Source organism: Phoca vitulina, unplaced genomic scaffold, assembly GCF_004348235.1.
Source record: "Phoca vitulina isolate PV1807 unplaced genomic scaffold, GSC_HSeal_1.0 scaffold71, whole genome shotgun sequence".
NCBI lineage: Eukaryota > Metazoa > Chordata > Mammalia > Carnivora > Phocidae > Phoca > Phoca vitulina.
The window spans coordinates 10,653,461-10,671,284 of NW_022589774.1; the positions used below are offsets into that span (position 1 = coordinate 10,653,461).

Here is a 17,824-nt window from a genome sequence, read left to right on the forward strand (position 1 = left end):
TCATTGAATGTTGTAAGGATTAATGAGACTATGGACAAAAAATGCTTAGCCTAGTATCTGTTACATGATAAGCTATTATTAAGTTGAAATCATAATTATCGTTATTGGACTTCTGATATATATCATGGAGAATTTGCCCCCAAGCCCTAAGTTTTTATCTCCATTTCACAACTAAGGTTAGATTGCTTTTCCAAAATCCTATAATTAGAAAGCAGTAAAAATTTAGAGTTTAAGTCCACACCACAAAACACCATTCTAGCCCTTATAACCTTGTGTGAGATGTATTTACTGTGTACCCAGCTTCGGCACCTGGATTGGAAGCTCCCTAAGGGCAGACCTTGTCATATTGGTATGTTGCATAGGAGAAGTTTAAGAATGAATGAACAAATGAATGTTTCAGCCAAGGCAGACTGGTGGCTGTGATATCTCAGTCCTGGGAGAGGGGAGGAGTGGCTGGTATGGTCACGGTGGCAAGGGAACAAAAGGCTCCGGGATCACTCACTCATCGCTTCTATCTGCACATGGATGAGGTTCTCGATGTCCTCCTGCAGGGTCTGATGGGGCTTCAGGGGGATGGGCAGGTAGCCATAGTGCTCTCGGTTGCAGAGGTACATCTGGATGCCTGAGGACCCAAGAGAGCAACAAAAGCAACCAATCAGAAAACACAGTTCTTAGTTCCCTAGAGACAACTAAGGGGAAAAAAAAAAAAGCTTGGACTGTGGCTGAAGCTGAGTTTGGCACTGAAACTGAACAGTAGTTGTTTCAGATGCTGTCTGTAGACCTCAAAAATGCTCTTTATTAAGAAAATTTAACACAGCGTTGGGGGCTAATAAAAACCGTGGGCTATTCTTCAGCTCAGAGGAAATTGATTTTTTTTCTTTCCAAAGAAAAAGCATACTCGTGGTCTGAAATGAACACTAAAGGCTTGAAGGAATCAAAAGGAGGCAAGGAATTCCCATCCCAGAGAACAGAATGGAACACTGTAATCCGCCTACAGGAAATAACAAGAAAATGAGGAATAAAATCCACATTTGATATGAAAGCAAACAGGAAAACCCTGCGAGGCTGACAGATTATTAAAGCTAAATCTAGGCATAGGGAGAACAAAAAACAAAGGAAATTTAGAATTCTCCATGGATCTCCATGGTTTTATTTCTTCTCTTAGCAAGCATGGATTTGGAGTCAACCAACAGACGTGAAACTTGTATAACAGATTCATAAAGGGACAAAAGAGTCTGCATTTCAAGTCCTAGTAAGAACCTTTAGTGTGACAATACCAGAAAAATGCCCCAGCCCTCTTGTATTCAACACTGGGTTTCCAGGCCCCAGATGGCTAACTCCAAGAGTTGTACAGCATCCCTGTTTAACCAGACAGCTAGGAATACAAGAATCAGATGGTCTCATAGAGATCCAACAATTGACAGTCCCGCCTAATGAAAAGATTAATGAAATTAATGGGATTAATTTATAGGATTAATGAATTAATCCTAATGAAAAGGATGAGTCTGCCAAGCACTGGTCCATGGGTCCAAGCTTCTGACTGGTTAATTGCTGTAATCATCTATGCTTTCCAGAGACAGAATTACCTGCATAGTGACTTCTCTATGTTGTGCAGATGAAATTTCCTCCAGTCAGCTCTATCACCTGCCAAATCAGGTGAAGCTGTCTCATGGCATTAACAGAAGAACAGGGGAAAGAAAAGGGCCTTTATCCTCCTTTTTACTGAATCTGGCTCAAACCAGGGCTGGTCCAGCACGCGCAGTCCCTTCTCTTGCTTCACCAAGTGAACTCACTAACTCTGCTGTTTGTCTACACGATCCTTTGGAGGAACTTCGAACCAAAACGTAGCCTCTTGCAAAGTCATGATGCGATTAGGAAATGAAAGGCAAGTGATTTCATGTTTCGGTTGCCTCTCGAGCCTAATTAGGTAAATCATTTTACCATTCCCCTTTCTAAAGCTTCAGTAAAAAGGGGAGATGAGACTAGACTTAGCCAAGGTGTCCATCAAATATGGAGGGACAAGAAAGGCATTTTCACACATGCAAGGTCCTAAGTATTTACTTACCATCGCACTTTCTCAAAAAGTGACTGGATGATGCGGGAGAAAGAGAAGGGGGAAGAGTAAGGGGAAGGAGAAGAGGAGGGGGCGGATCACAGAAAACAAGGGAGACCTGGGACATAATTGACAGGGGCGCCCATGTGGGAGGGAGGAAGGGAGAGAAGGGCATCCCGGGTTGGGGTCGATAGGTGTGGCACCACTCAGATGCAAGTACATCGGAAGGCTCCAGGAGAGACATCTTCACAAACGTGCAAAAAGAACATCTGAAAAAGTGGATCATTCTAAGAGAGGTTTTAGATAACTAGGGCTTAGTTTGGGATTGTATTTGGAATAATAAAACTAAGCAAGAAAAGGGGGGGCATTTTTAAGTTAAATATGGAAGGCAAACTAAGCATAGTCTATAAGTGGCTCAGCCTAGAATTAGGTTCGTATAACTCGAACAACAAAAGCACTGGCCATGATCTATCTTAAATCACCATGTAATTCTATCAAGAGGGCAGGGTGTTGGGAAGACCGTGTTTGCACTGAGGGAGCAGAGGGAGGGGAGAGAGCTAACTCCTCATCTTCCGTAGTGGACACTCAGTAGATAATGCCTCAAGCAAAACCAGAGAATCAAGAAGTAGCAACACGAGCATATTATTTAGAAACACGGATATAATATTACACATCTACCATCATCTGTTAGAGATAAAAGTGTCTGTCTTCTAGAAGAGGGAAATGAGGTACAAGGGGGTGATGTGTAGGGGACTTCTAATTTTATAATAAATCTTGGAGGACTCTTTTAACTCAACTACATACATGGATAATTTGATAAAAACATACACATTTTAAAAGGAAATGTGTTGATCATTAGTTAAAGTCTATAAAGGAAACTGGTACTCTCAGTGAAACCTACTTCTGGAGAAAACAATTTTCTTTCCCTTTGGAAAAGATTGGTAAATGAAACTATACCTCGAAGCTCTGTACTTGTGAAAATATCCGACATTTCCTTGTTCTCACATAGTACCTTAACACGGCAAATTGATATGCTTATTTTTAATCTTGGTGATGACAAATCAGATTCAGGAGGGCTATGACTTGTCCAAGGTCACACAGTAAGTCATTAGCATGAAACCTTTGTCCCTAAAGAGCCAAAGCCAAGTATTTTCTTATCTGCCTAGGGTTCCGAAGCCAAGTCTCAGAACCAGTAATAACTCCGAGTTGCCATTCTCACACATGGGAGGCACTTTGATTACTACCAGTGCCATGTAGGAGGCAGATCTGCCTGCCCATCACCCACATCGCTTGCCTTCTTTGACTCAACAGCAGACATTCGGAAGATGACTGGCCGGCGCCAGAGATGACTCCTGTGGATACAGAGCCCACACCCCTGGCCACAATGGGAAGTGAACTCCTGACCTTGGCTTCATTATAGCCTCAGAGACTCGCCTATGATCCTGTGCTCTCCTCGGGGGCTAGATCAGCAGCCACACCCCAGCGCACCAGCACACTTGGATTGCCCCTCTCACTCATCAACCCGCATGTGGCAATGACTGGAGTCCGAGGTGAAAGGTTAAGGATCAAGGTCTGCAGTGAGACGGTCCTGCCAGGTACCTGCAGACCCTTAATTGCCTGTTGGACATTTAATAAATGATGCTTCAGTGGAGGAAACACAGCTAGGGAGATTCACAGAGTGAGAACAAGAGAATGCAAATCATCTTTCATCAAGGGAGAAGTGGAGTGCTTTGCTTTGGATCACCAAAGCTTCCATGGGCTACACAGACTCCCAGGCTCATTCTTGTCTCTCCTGGAAATACTTCAAGAGAAGTTTAAGTGTCACCTTGAAGCCACAGGGCTGTCAGGAAAGCTCTTTCATTTCCCCCAAATGACAGTGATTCTTTCCTGCTTGCCCCCTGATGGGTGTGTGGTTTATACCACCCGTGTGACCCTCAGCTTTCCCTGCTTCACAACTACTACTCATATTTCCACATGCAAAGACCTTATCTCCCCAAGTAACACAGAGCCTAACACGATGCCAGGCATGAAGGCAAGGCCTAGAATATTGATTTCCTCTCCTTTCTTTTCTACCTCTTCTCTCCCCAGTTGAATCACCAAACAGCTTTGGGCCTATCCATCTGTTTGCAATGTCCTGGGAAAGCCTATGGGAGTCTGACTCATAAAAAATGATGCCTGAGTGAACAGGCCAAGGAAAGGACAGAGCTAAAAAATTCCTATCCAGCCTGTGTCACTCTTCCAGCCCCAAATCCAGTTCTTGGTTTAAAAAAATATATCCTAATAATTGAGTGCATGGGTCACAATAATACCTTATGCACTGACTATCAGAGAGGGCTCTGTTAGGCAAGGACCATTATTGTAATTGTGAATAGTTCACTTTCTTGGAACATCCTTACTGCAGGCTCGGAACCAAAGGGACTGGCGCAACCAAAAGGAATGACAAGGTCCCAAGTCTGCTTCTCATCCTGGAGAAGTCAGAGCAAATCACAGACCGAGTTAAAAGGAACTCTCAATCCAGATGAGGATAGGAACCCTGCTTTTGCCCTGACACGGGGCTCAAGAATGCCTACACCTGGCCCAAGGGTCTAAATGGCTCTAGCAGCCAAGGGAAAATAATCAGCCTTCTACATTTCCACCAAATATTCTCATTCCTACCAAGTCTACAACTGATGAGTGGCACACCGATGGCTTTAAAGATGGCCTGATGCGTGAGCTGTAGCTTGAGTTTGTATTTACATTCTCACCTGCCAGCAACCTGCCTCAGCTGCCTGGGGTCCTGATCTCATCCCCACTAATGTATATGGCCACATGAGTTTATTCACCATCTGCCTGGTTTCTGAGCTCATTTTTGCTAGTGGTGAAATGACATGTTTCTGGCTCATGGATAATGGGAACTGACTTCTCTCAGGAAGGTCTGAATGATGTTGAGAATACAGCTTTGCTTTAGGAATGTCATGTATCTTCCTGCTGAGTTGCCGTAGTGAATGAAAGCCTCCCTGATGGCATGTGCAAGGTGACACAAGAGAAATCACTTACCCTCCTACTGACTCGTCTTCCTCAAAAAGCCTACGGGCCCCACCGGAAACGCTTCCCAGTGGTTCTTGAAAGGCTCTGGCTCTGCCTTTCCTTCCATGGGGACTGTGGCAGAGACTGCTGGTCGCCTCCCTAGATCTGTCCCCTCCTCCTTTAGAGTAAGAGAACTGGGGCTCTAGACTGCATAGAATAAAGAGTACATTCTGAGCCCTGCTTCCAGCTACAAGGTGACCTGTGACTAAATTCTGGCTAAGGGGATATGCATGGAAGTGACATGTTCAAGTCCTTAAAGGAAGGAGGGCCCTTCCCTCCCAGCATTTACTCATTGGCTAGAATGCATCCATACCGATGAGATGTCTTGGGTCATCCAATTAGAGACAATACTCATGGAGGATGAAGAAGCAACAGAGAAGGAGCCAGGGGCTCTGAAAACTTTGGGGAACAGTGTCACTCTGCCAGCTCAGACTTTTTTAAGAAGAGATAAACTTCTATTTTTAAAGTCTGGGGTCTTTGCCAATGTTGTTTTGGGCTTCTGTCACAGTTTCCCAATTAATAAAAAATTCCTATAGTGAACAAAATGATGCAGCGGCACCAGAGAGAAGCGATCACCTGCTCACGGCGGCTCTACCCGCACGGTCTCCCCAGCACTCAAAGAAAAGGAGAGTGGGTTTCTGAGGAGGGGCCAGCCCTGGCTCTGGGTCATTGGTGTTCACAGAGACAGCAACAGAGGGTCCTGAATGGCAAAAAATTGTCTCTAATACTACCTGAAAGAAAAGGTTTATATAGGTCTGTTTTATACGAAGATGCACAAAACAGAGGACCTGGTTATTTGCAGTGTTTCCATGGTGACAGGACAACTGAACACAACTAGTACCTGCTTGCCTGCTGGAGAAGGCAAAGACGATGATGTCGTCAAAGGTCCAGGTATAGTCCTGGTGCGGGGGATAGAACACCAGCTTGTCAGAGGCCTCCTTCCTGAGGTCAATTAGGAAGGTGGAGTGAACCATGGGAACGGGAAAGCAGCCCATCCGCTTCCATTCTCTGATCTGAAGGTAGTCTGGGGTGCGTTTATAGAAGCCCTGGAAAAGAGAGATAGGTGGGCTTTGTTCTCTGATCTGAGGCCTTCATCTTTCCCAGTCTTCCGCTAGGCTCCTTCCTTCTAAGCTGCCACCAGTTAAGGAGAAGTCCCCAAGCAAAGTCACTTCCGCTATTCTTATCTTGATCTAAGAATTTCCAGCAGAGCTCAAGAAATGCTATTTGCATAGAAAATAACACTTAAAGGGTCTTGTTTTCAGAAATAATTTTGGTATTAAGGAGGGCATGTATTGCATGGAGCACTGGGTGTTATACGCAAACAATGAATCATGGAACACTACATCAAAAACTAATGATGTACTGTATGGTGACTAACATAACATAATAAAATAAAATAAAATAAGAAACAATTTTGGTTTCAGCCTATCTCCGGATTTAATGATCTCATAAAAGTATATTTCATGTTGATGTATGATTGAATGTGAAGAAAAGTATTAAGAGGTGGTGGAGCAGAGAAGTTAAAAGCACAGGTTCTGGTGTCTGGTTGCCCAAATTCAAATTCTATCTCAGCAACTAATTGTCTGGAGGTACCTGTCAGGTGACTCAACTTTGCTGTGCCTATTCCCTCATCTGTAAACCAGGAATGATGGCACGGTCAACTCCATGGGGTTGCCTGAAAAAATTAGGTAAGGTAAAATCTGAAAAATGCTTAGAATAGTGCCTAGCACTAAGAAAGCATCAAAAAATATTGGCTAATACTAAAATTACTACACTATCTGGCCAATATTTTTAATGAAATCTGTAGTACTTAAACATACAAAGAGGGTCCTTCAGTGCAGTTACTTATTCAATATTCTGGTGCAGCTGCCCCCACTGCTCCACACTCTTTTGGGGATTCTCCTTTAGAAAGTTCTTTCTGGATGAGCACACAGGACAACCAACCTCCTTACTCTGTGGTTTTGAACCACACATTTCTCCTGTTTGCTTTTAATGATTAAAGCAAATAAGGAAATAATAAAAACTTAGAGGCTGTAGTTACTAGGGTAATCCGGCCTTTTTCCTGGTGTCAACGCATAACTCATTAAGAACAGCCCTCAAGTGGATTCTATCGTGTGAAACACTGCAGATTACTGAGAGTGTATGAATTTAAATGAACTTAATAAAACGTTCTCTCCCCAAGGAACTGAATGTCTTTTATAAATATGAACTTAATGTCTCCTTAAAAGAGATGTGGATAACATGCATTCAAGATCTCTCAGAACTGCAGGAAATAATTGTAACCAAAGAGGAATGGCTCATCCAGCAGTGTGCTAAAGCTACTGTTTATTAAATTTTCAGAAATTTTGCAAGCCAGTTGACATTTTGGTAGCTTAAAATCTGTTAAAAAAAATCATGTTAATTCCCACCATTCTAAAATACCACAGACGGTAGCTTTGTATATTTTTTGTCATTATGTCACCAAGTGGCTACACTGCAATTACTCAACTTTCCCTCACTTCGACAACATTTAAGTTGTTTACATGGTGAGAGTACCTACACTATCAAAGCTGGCAAATGGCTTTTCCCCCCACGGAGAGCCAGTTATTAAACATTTATCAGCACACCACTGGACTCATTCTGCATCCAAAACCAAACCAAATATAAAAGAGGGACTCAAAATTTAGCCCTTTGAGCATGAGACATTTTTTTCCCCTTAGCACAGCTTTATTCCATATTGATATATACTACACTGATCGGTTTATCTCTTTAATTTATCTAATTTATTAACCAGAGAATTAAAAATACAGTCAGACAGAAGCATTCACTGTAACAGAGTTCTAGACTTTGAAGATTTTTAGAATGGAAAAGAGATGATGGAAATTTAAAATTTTGTTTTTCACTTGAATTTTGTAAAAGCCAGCTACCATAGCAGCTCTGATTATTAGATGGCTTTGGAAATAAATTTGGCAACATATATCAAAGGTCATCAAAATATGTATACTCTTTGACTCAGTAATTCTACTTCTAAGAAGCTATCCTAAGGGCATAATATTAAATACAGAAAAATGTGCATTAATCATCATGGGCATTATAATCATTAAAAGTTGCAAACAACTTGAATAATTTTAAACTAAGAAAAAGGTTAAGTAATTTGCATTATAGCCACTTGATGATATAGTTACTAACAACATGTTGTTATCCATGATGTTAGAGTCGTGGGGAGTCACATAATTTTTTTTTTTTTTTTACTTTTTTCCATTTCCAAATTTTTCTATAGTGTTCTTATGTTTTAATACCAAAAAGTCCTATTTTTTTTTTTTAAATCTCAGAATCAGAGAGGAAAAAATTACAAATATCAGTAAGCTTTATTGGTTAAGTTAAAGCTTCTAAGGCTAAGCTCACTAGAATATTTTCTTCATAATTCATTAATATAAAAGAGCTCATTGGATTATGCATTAGATATTGATTTTCCTCCTTTCCTGAACATGCTTACTCCTGTAACACCATGACATGCACATTTCAAGGGAGGAAGTAAGGAAAAAGGTGAATGGGGCCATGGTTGACATAATGGCTGCCTTGTTAAAACCCATAGCCTTTTAATCCATCAGCCAGAAGACTTGCCTGAGGTGTGATTCCGCACCAGAAATTAGAGTACAGGGCCCGAGACTCCAGCATGGGTGCCACAATGGTTTTGTTTTCTGCAATCATTAGATTGAGGGTCTGTGGATTAGTCAGGAAGTTGTCGACATCTATGAACTAGGAAAAGAAAAGATAATGTCAGGTGAAAAAGTACTTTTCTGTATTGGGTTCAAGACTAACCCAGCACTTCTGAAGGATCACAGGAACTTGCTCATGAGACATGGAACCAGTTATTTATGTTCTCCTTATTGAAACTTGTTGAAGCCAGATGGCATTCATTCAGGCAAAATACATTGAGACTCACTTCCACATGTCTAGCTCTGCATAAGGCACCAAGCAATAAATTGATGTTACCATACTGGGTACACACTCAACCAGCACCCAACCCACACCTTGGTTAGTGGTTATTAACCACTAACAGCTCCCAAGAGCTCTTAAAGAGTCATCCAAAAACACTCATTGAGTGCCCAGCCTAGGTACAAATGAACAGACTTATTTAGGTTGTCCATCGTAATGCCAAAATGGCCCAAAACAGATTTATCAGTGCCATTTTAATGTTACAAGTAGAATTTTTGTTGAACGTACATTATATCAACCCATGAAGCCTATCCCTCTCTTAGCAGAAGTCCATGTTAACACTGATTCAGGTATAGGGATAGTTTAACAATAGATTCTATTATATAAAATAAATAATCTCACTGAACTATACACTTAAAAAAATTAAAATGGTAGGTTTAAGTTATGTGTATTTTACCACACACACACAAATAATCAGAAGCTTTCATTCCTATGATAGTCAGTCTGTTTACCCAAAAATTTGGGACTCAGCATTTGTATGCTTCAATGACATTTAAACAGCTTTATAATGTTAAATATCATCAACTTGAAAACGTATATGAAATTATTTGTATTGGACAGGTGCATGTGATAAATTATTGGGCTGATTTTTGTCATGGTTATGAGCTGGGGATGGCCATAGGTCAAAAGTATTCCTTTTAGGAATCAGAGTTTAGTGATGGAGAGCAGATATTGACAAGCCTAATGAAACCATATTGTCTTTGCTTTATTGGTATTATTTCTAGGATTGTACTAGAAAATGCTCACCAAAAGAATTAAATGGATTTTGGGGGCTACAGATGGAGAACTTGATTCCCATAAACTTGCAAAGAAAAAAAGCCCCTGTCAACTTTCAGAAGGGAAATGCAGACTGCAGCAACTTGCTGCCTAGGAAGCTGCCCTCCTTTCCAATTAAGTTAGGTTCCTGGAGGACAAGGACAGAAGATAACACTGGTTCCTAGTCATTGAGTCCAGCATTTTTCTGGACCATTCCAAAAGTTCTAAGAAAAGTGATGGAACCTCTCCACAGAGAGAAATTCTCCAGGAGAACCTAGCATAATTAGGAGCAATCAAGAAGCCAAGCAAGAGATGCCATTCCCCTGCCAGGGCTGCAAGGTCCCGGCTGCTCCTTTAACTGGGCCATTTCTCAGGGTTGTTTGTGAAGCTGGTAACCTTGAAAGATGAAGTAACATATTTTCCCAGAGAAAGAGCAGGTATGTTGACTGCTTGCTATAAAAGCAGTAGGTTCCCTGAACTCTGGGTTCCTCAGCTGTGATACAAAACCACTGGATGCAGAGCATCCATCTCAGCCCATGACATCACCTGTGTGAGAAGTGGGGGTCAGGGGAAGTGCCACAAGCATGCTGGTAGACATGCTATTTACTGTAAGTAATAATCCATTGTCTCTTAAAAAAAGAGGGATGACAGTCCCCCAAATCACTGAGGAACAAAAAGGAATGGAATTTCAGAGCTGTTAATTTGAATCTTTTTTTATATAATTATTTTCTTATATCTGAAAAAAAATTTCTAAAGAGTTATTAAGAATCTTCCCTAATAAATCTTTAAAAAAAGGGGGTGGTGCGCCTGGGTGGCTCAGTCAGCTAAGCCTCTGACTCTTGGTTTTGGCTCAGGTCATGATCTCATGGGTTGTGAGATTGAGCCCCGCATTGGGTTCCATGCTCAGTGGGGAGTCTGCTTGAAGATTCTCCCCTTTGCCCCCTCACTCTTTCTCTCTCTCTTTCTCTAAAATAAATGAATAAATCTTTAAAAAAACAAAAAAGAATCTTCCCGAGCATTCCCTATGAACTGAAAGGATTCAGAGTTTCTTATCCCTATTACATGAAAGAGATCAAATAATCCAGGAGTTTATTCACTTACTCACTGAAAATGCATGTCAAGAATGGTTTGAGATGAAATCCAGGTACCCCAATATTAAGTTCCCCAAGTTTTCCCTTGTGTGTTTATTAAAAAGTGGAGGAGAGGCTCCTTGGTGGCTCAGTCATTAAGTCTCCAACTGTTTTTTTTGTTTGTTTGTTTGTTTTGGAAGATTCCAACTCTTGATCTCAGCTCAGGTCTTGACAGGTCTTGATCTCAGGGTCGTGAGTTCAAGCCCCACGTAGAAAAAGTGGTGGGGGAGTTGGTTCTCAAACAAAAGGTTGTTTTAATAGCTCCCACAGTCTTAAGTTTTGGACAGTTGATTTGGACACATTCTAGATAACAGTTGTAAAGAAATCAAACATCTTTTTTTTACCAGAATATAGTCTGACCATTTTTCCCTCGCAGTTCGAAGGGCCGCCTGCCGTAGTTTCATCACATGGGCAAAACGGGAGCCTGGCCAATGCTTTGGTCCAATTTCATCAGGGTAAGATCTAAAATAATAATAATAATAGTAATAATAACAATAATAGCTTATAATTATTGAGTGCCTATATATTCCAGGCTCTGTCCTAAATGTTTATATGCACTAACTCATTTCAACTTCCAACAACCCTAGGGCATGGGTACTATTATTGTTATCATCTTCCTCATATTACAGATAAGGAAGCAGAGATTAAGTAACGTGGCTTACTGTACACAAGAATCCTTATATGAAATATTTCAGTGGCTTCTAAGAAGAACCTACGGAGTCCTTACAAGGTTAGTATTCTCCATTTCACAGATGAGGAAATTGGTGCAGAGTGGTTAAGTCATTTGCCTAATGCTACACGTTAATAAGGGGCACAGTTAGAATTTAAATCCAGGCATAGCCCCAAAGCTCATGTTCCTAAGCACTTTTTAATATATTCTGCCATCAAATAAATTTAAAAATTTTGCAGCATAAAAATATGAGTTTCCCAGAAAAAAAAACCAAAGGTTAAATTTACTTGATCAAGTATCAGTAAAGGATTCCACAGAGCCTAACACACTGATTTATCCCAGGTAGAGTGAGATCATGGAGCGGATGCATAATGTCATTGGAATCTCTATCAGCATCTACGAAACAGCCAGGGCAGGACTCTCACATGGCAACATTAGCAAGTGGGTTGGCATACCCTCAAGAACCCTTCTGAAAGCTTCCAGGTGGTATGGTTGTTGATACTGTCTCAGGAGCCATTATTTCAAGTTCTTCTAGCTGTGCTAACAGTACCTATATATACTTATATAATTATGAAAATATAATTATATAAATAAGATTAATAAAACTATGTCCTGAACAGGGGCTCTCTAAGATGTCTTTCCAATGATTGCTTCAGTGAAAATCAGTGGAGTCCTGTTTTTCTCAATATATTGCCCCCAAAATGCCTTCACTAATATTTTTCACACTGACCTTGGCATATAATATATTTAGTCAAGATCTGGGCACAGAGAAAATTACCAGGATGCAAGGTAAGTACATAATCTTTTTGGCTGTTCTAGTTAGGCCCAATTCCATTGTAAGAGACTCCAAAAAAAGCATTCAAAATCTTTTATAGTGTTCAAATTTCATTGTTAAATTTTGCTTGATATATGGACCATATGCTGGGATTTGAAATATATATGTATATACATATATAATAAAACTATTATATATAAAGAGACTAAAAAAATCTGTTCTGGAATGGCATTTATTATTATTATTATTATACAAATTTGGCTTTCAACAAATGATTTATCCTAGGCAAAAATTCAGGCAACTCAATTTATTCTACTTCTACAATTTCTTAAGCTAGAATTGCAGTAGGCTTGGGAACATTTACAATAGTCCATTTTAAATACACTTATTCATGTTGTCATTTGCTCATTTGTTCATGCAACAAGTATTAATTTAGTGCCTGCCAAGAACATAGCACTGGGGGAAAATATGAAGTATTTGTATACCGTAACCTCTGCCAAAGAACCCAAAAATCACTTTGAAGAAATGCATAAATTACATAGTTAAATAACAAAGTTAGTTACGTGTATTGCTATGTCAAAAAGGATGATGTAGGAAATAAGCAATACAAGTGTTGAGAGAAAGGTAGATTTTTGTAGCTGGAATGATTAGGAACAGCTTTCTGTAGTAGGTGGGGCTTGGCATAAGAGCTGGTTACAAAGACAGAAAGGGCCTTCCTGGAGAACAAACCTGCATGGGTAACAGCTTGGGGTTGAAAGTAAAAGGAACATTCTAGACAAAGCAGTTTTCTTTTGGGAAGAAGCAAGAGATATGGGTGCATAGCTGTTGGTGTTAAGTTCATAGAATTTTTAAAAAGTGTTTAAGTCTGAAGTATTTGAACTTTGTTCTGTGGGTACTGGAGAGCCACTGGAGTCCTTTTAACAGAGAGATTAAACCATGTCATTAGCATTTTAGGTAAGTTGATTTGACAGTATGGTACGTAGGATGATCTTGAAGATGGAAGTAACTAAGAAATTGCTATGGTTAAGAGAAGAAGTAACCTAAATGCCCATCAGTAGGGAATTGACTACTCATTATCATTATGGTACATCCATATAATGGATACTATGCAGTCATAAAAATAACGAAGAAGGGCGCCTGAGTGGCTCAGTTGGTTAAGCAACTGCCTTCGGCTCAGGTCATGATCCTGGAGTCCCAGGATCGAGTCCCGCATGGGGCTCCCTGCTCAGCAGGGAGTCTGCTTCTCCCTCGACCCTCCACCCTCTCATGCTCTCTCTCTATCATTCTCTCTCTCTCAATAAGTAAATAAAAATCTTTAAAAAAAAAAATAACGAAGAAACCCCTTAACTACTGCTATGGAATGATGATAAAAATATGATAAGTAAAATAGCATAGTATATATAAAAAGTATGCAAACTTTTCACTATGATCCACCAAATATGAAAGACTTATACTCAAAATATGAATAAATAATATCAATATTTTTAAATATATACTGTGGCAATTTATTTGTTATTTATTTACTGGCTGGTGGCTGCAGGAGTAAAGAGGAAGAGAGGCAGTTACAAGGCAGGCCCTTGTAACTTACTAGATACAGAGACAACCAAAAAGTCATATGGGCCTCCAAGCTTAGACACCTGAATGGCTGGAAAACTGGTTATGGGAAGTGGGATAAATAAAGTTCACAAAATGTTGTCTTACTACTCACTCTGGTTCATCCATAGGCCTCCACTCCACATAGTGATAGAATCTCTGTACATTTTTCAACCACTCCCTGAGTATTTCTGTTGTATTATCCACATTGTGATCAGTGGCTGCCCTGCATGAGAGAAAGCACAATATAGCTCAGTTGCCATCCAAAGAAAGAGGGAGACATCCAAAAGACCCCAGATTAATTGAAAGGAGAATGGCCAGTTCTGAGAAGAAAAAAAAAAATGTACATATGAAAATGACATCCCTCATGGTCCAAACTAGACAACAGATTCCTGAAGTGAGAGATACTGCTTAAAATCATTTTTGTGTCATTATATCCTTAAAACAGGGCTCAGCCAATAGCAGAATCAATAAGTGGTTGTACTAAAACTGTGTAAGCAGAAAATGCATTAAGAGTAAGCTAACTAATCTTTTTTGGGAAATTTTTCTATTTGGCTTAATTTTTAGTTATCCAAGATGTAAACTCTGCCTTTTAACTTCCCTGACAACTACCATCAATTTAAGCAATAATTCAGTTGCATTTTCCTTTTAAGTTTCTTTTCGGATCACAACAAAATTGCTAATCAGTGGTACTATGATCACACACCCTCCAGGGGAAAGCAACTTTCCAGTATAAAACTCAAAAAGCTAAGTTATCTTTACCTATTTTGTATTAACGTTACCATTACTTATACAAGCTAGAGTACCTCCAAAAGTCTTCAAATAATGTATACAAAACTTGTTTCTACCTTAAAAGTTTAACAGATTGATCTACTTATAAAGGAGCTTAACTCACTTATTAGAACAAAAATATTTTCAAATTGTATCGCAAAGCAAACTCATGCTGTATATAAGATACATATCTAAAACAAAGTTATTCAGAACACTAAAAATGAAGAGACATATCAGTTAATTGGGAAAGAGAAAGAAAGCAAGAGTTATAATCCTGACATCAAATAAGGTAGAATTGTGGCCATGACAAAGAACGATACTTTATAACGCTAAAGGACACAATTCACATCAAAGACACAATAAATGTGAACATTCCACGTACCTTCATATAGTACAGGGGTTGGCAAACTTTCTTTAAAAGCAAGACAGTAAATATTTCGGGCTTGCAGGCCACACCCTCTCTGTTGTAACTACTTAACTCTGCCTTCGTAGCAGGAACACAGCCACAAACAATATGTAAATAAATGTGCATTGCTGTATCCCAATAAAGCTTTATGCGCGAGAATAAGCAATGGATCTACAGGCTGTAGTTTGCAAACCCTTGATATAATGGAAAGGATGGAAATTGCAAGGAAAAACAAAAATACCAATAATAAGAGATGTTAGCATACCACTTTTTTTTTAAGATTTTATTTTTTTAAGTAATCTCTACACCCAACATGGGGCTCCAACTTACAACCCCGAGATGAAGAGAGTCATACCATACCACTTTCAGTGAAGATGGTGAAGTAAATATACAGAGGATCTGGGTATTAAAGAGGGCACGTACTGAATGGAGCACTGGGTGTTATACGCAAACAATGAATCATGGAACACTACATCAAAAACTAACGATGTAATGTATGGTGATTAACATAACATAAAAAAAAGAGTTTAAAAAAAAAGAACACAACGAGAAAGAATATGCTTTCTTCTCATGTTCAAGTGGAACCTTCACAACAATTGACCAACAATTATACTACACAGAGAGCCTCCACAAAATTGAAAGAATATAAACAACATTCTGTGATAATAAAGCAATAAAACTAGAAATTGGTAATAAAATAAAAAAACCAAAAAATTCCACTAAGAATTCTCTATTAAACAACTATTGAGTGAAAGAAGAAATACAAATCAATTTCAGAAATTCTAAAAATAAATCGTGGAAACACTATGTGTCAGAATTTTTAGATACAATTAAAGCAATGATCACAGAAAAATTCAGTTTTATGCCCTTCAATTAATAAAAATAAGTGAGTTGAATTCCTGCTAGGAAGCTAGGAAAAGAGCAACAAAACAAACAAGCATAAAGAAAAAAATAATAAAGGAAGAAAGTCCAGAAGCATAAAACAGAAAAAGGATAGAACTAATAAATTAAAATTTTGCTTTTTAAAAAATTTTTTTATTTTTGTACAACTCCAGTATAATTAACACACAATGTTATATTAGTTTCAGGTGTACAATATTGTGATTCAACACTACTTTACTCGGTGCTCATTGTGATATGCATTCCCTTAATCCCCGTCACCTATTTCACCCATCCTCCCACCAAACTCCCCTAAAATTTTGCTTTTGTTGAGGAAAATCAACAAAGCAACCATTTATTAATCTATCGAGACAACACAGATATGTAAAATAAGAACTGACAAGGATGCAGGGAATATGATTGGTAGGAAAGAAATTATTTAATTACTTTGCACAACTCAATGAAAAGTAAATTTGAAAACTGGATATAATGGAGGATTTCCTAGAAAGATGCATGTTAGCAAAATTGACTTCAGTAGAGATATAAAACTTAAACAGAACAATTACCAAGAAAGAAATGAAGAAAGAGAAAAAAGAAAATATTAAGCCCAGATGGTTTCACAGGGGAATTCTACCAGATATCTTAATAGACTAGATAATTCCAGTGCTATGTAACTTGTTCTCCAGAGCGTAGGAGAAACAAATGAAAATTCCAAGTTCTTTTAATAATGCAAGTACAATATTAATATCTAAACCTGATGAAGACACACACACAACTACAGACCAATATCTTTTAATGAATATGCTGCAAAAATCCTCAATAAAATATTAGCAAACAGAATCCAACATCCTATTAAGAAAATATTACATAGCATAGACTAGGATTGTTCATTATAAAAGGAAATCCATTAATATAATTCACATATATTAACAGACCTGAAGAAAAATCATATAATTACTTCTGTAAATGCTAAAAAGGCCTTTAATAAAATTCAACATCTATTCCTGATTTTTAAAAACCACACTGAATAAAATTAAAACAGGAAGGAAGAAAGGAAGGGAAGAAGGAAAAAAGGGAGAGTAAACAGAAGAGTAGTGGAAAGACAGAGGTGCCTGAGACTCTTAAAAGGGAGTAAAAATGCTTAGAATTTATGAGCAATTTAGCAGTCCCTCCTGGAAGGAAAAGCCAGAGCCATTCTCAACAGTAGTGGTTCCCTGGGAACATGGCCTTGATAAGAGCAAATGAAGAGATGTGAACAGTGGTTGCTTCTTCCATATATAGGCAATTTCAGTAAATAGGATTTTGTTAAATCCAATCTGTGATGGCTTTTATTCTTCCTACTTGAGCTTTTGGAAGTCACTGCTCTGCCAAAAGTAACAAAATCTTTAAGGGACAGAATATTCAGAAATGTTCAAGAGAAAAAAATAAATTGTTAAGCAAAGCAGAGTAGAGCCCCGTGTGACATAGGGAGTAAATTTCTATAAAACACCAAGTAACTCGAAACTATGTAACTTTGTCATAGTGTATAGAAAAATGGGGGATAGAAGTATAGGCCTAATATTTGAAAATCTTATTTTATAAAATGTATATTTGAACTAAAACTAGCCTTATTGAAAATATTATTCCAAAAAATAGAAGATCAGGACCTGATGCCAATTGCCAATTTGATCTTTCTTTCTTTCTTTCTTTCTTCTTTCTTTCTTTCTTTCTTTCTTTCTTTCTTTCTTTCTTTCTTTCTTTCTTTCTT

General features: G+C 38.8%; 1 protein-coding gene across 1 annotated transcript in view; it reads right to left on the reverse strand.

Annotated features, from left to right (window-relative positions):
• Positions 1 to 17,824, reverse strand: part of COLGALT2 (collagen beta(1-O)galactosyltransferase 2) — a 106,347-nt gene that overhangs the window by 30,852 nt on the left and 57,671 nt on the right. Inside the window, exons 2-6 of the mRNA XM_032393020.1 lie at positions 14,137 to 14,247; positions 11,328 to 11,445; positions 8,723 to 8,857; positions 5,961 to 6,165; positions 503 to 622 (exon numbers count right to left, since the gene is read on the reverse strand). Coding sequence (XP_032248911.1) covers positions 503 to 622; positions 5,961 to 6,165; positions 8,723 to 8,857; positions 11,328 to 11,445; positions 14,137 to 14,247 — 689 coding nt within the window. The remainder of the gene's footprint in view (positions 1 to 502; positions 623 to 5,960; positions 6,166 to 8,722; positions 8,858 to 11,327; positions 11,446 to 14,136; positions 14,248 to 17,824) is intronic.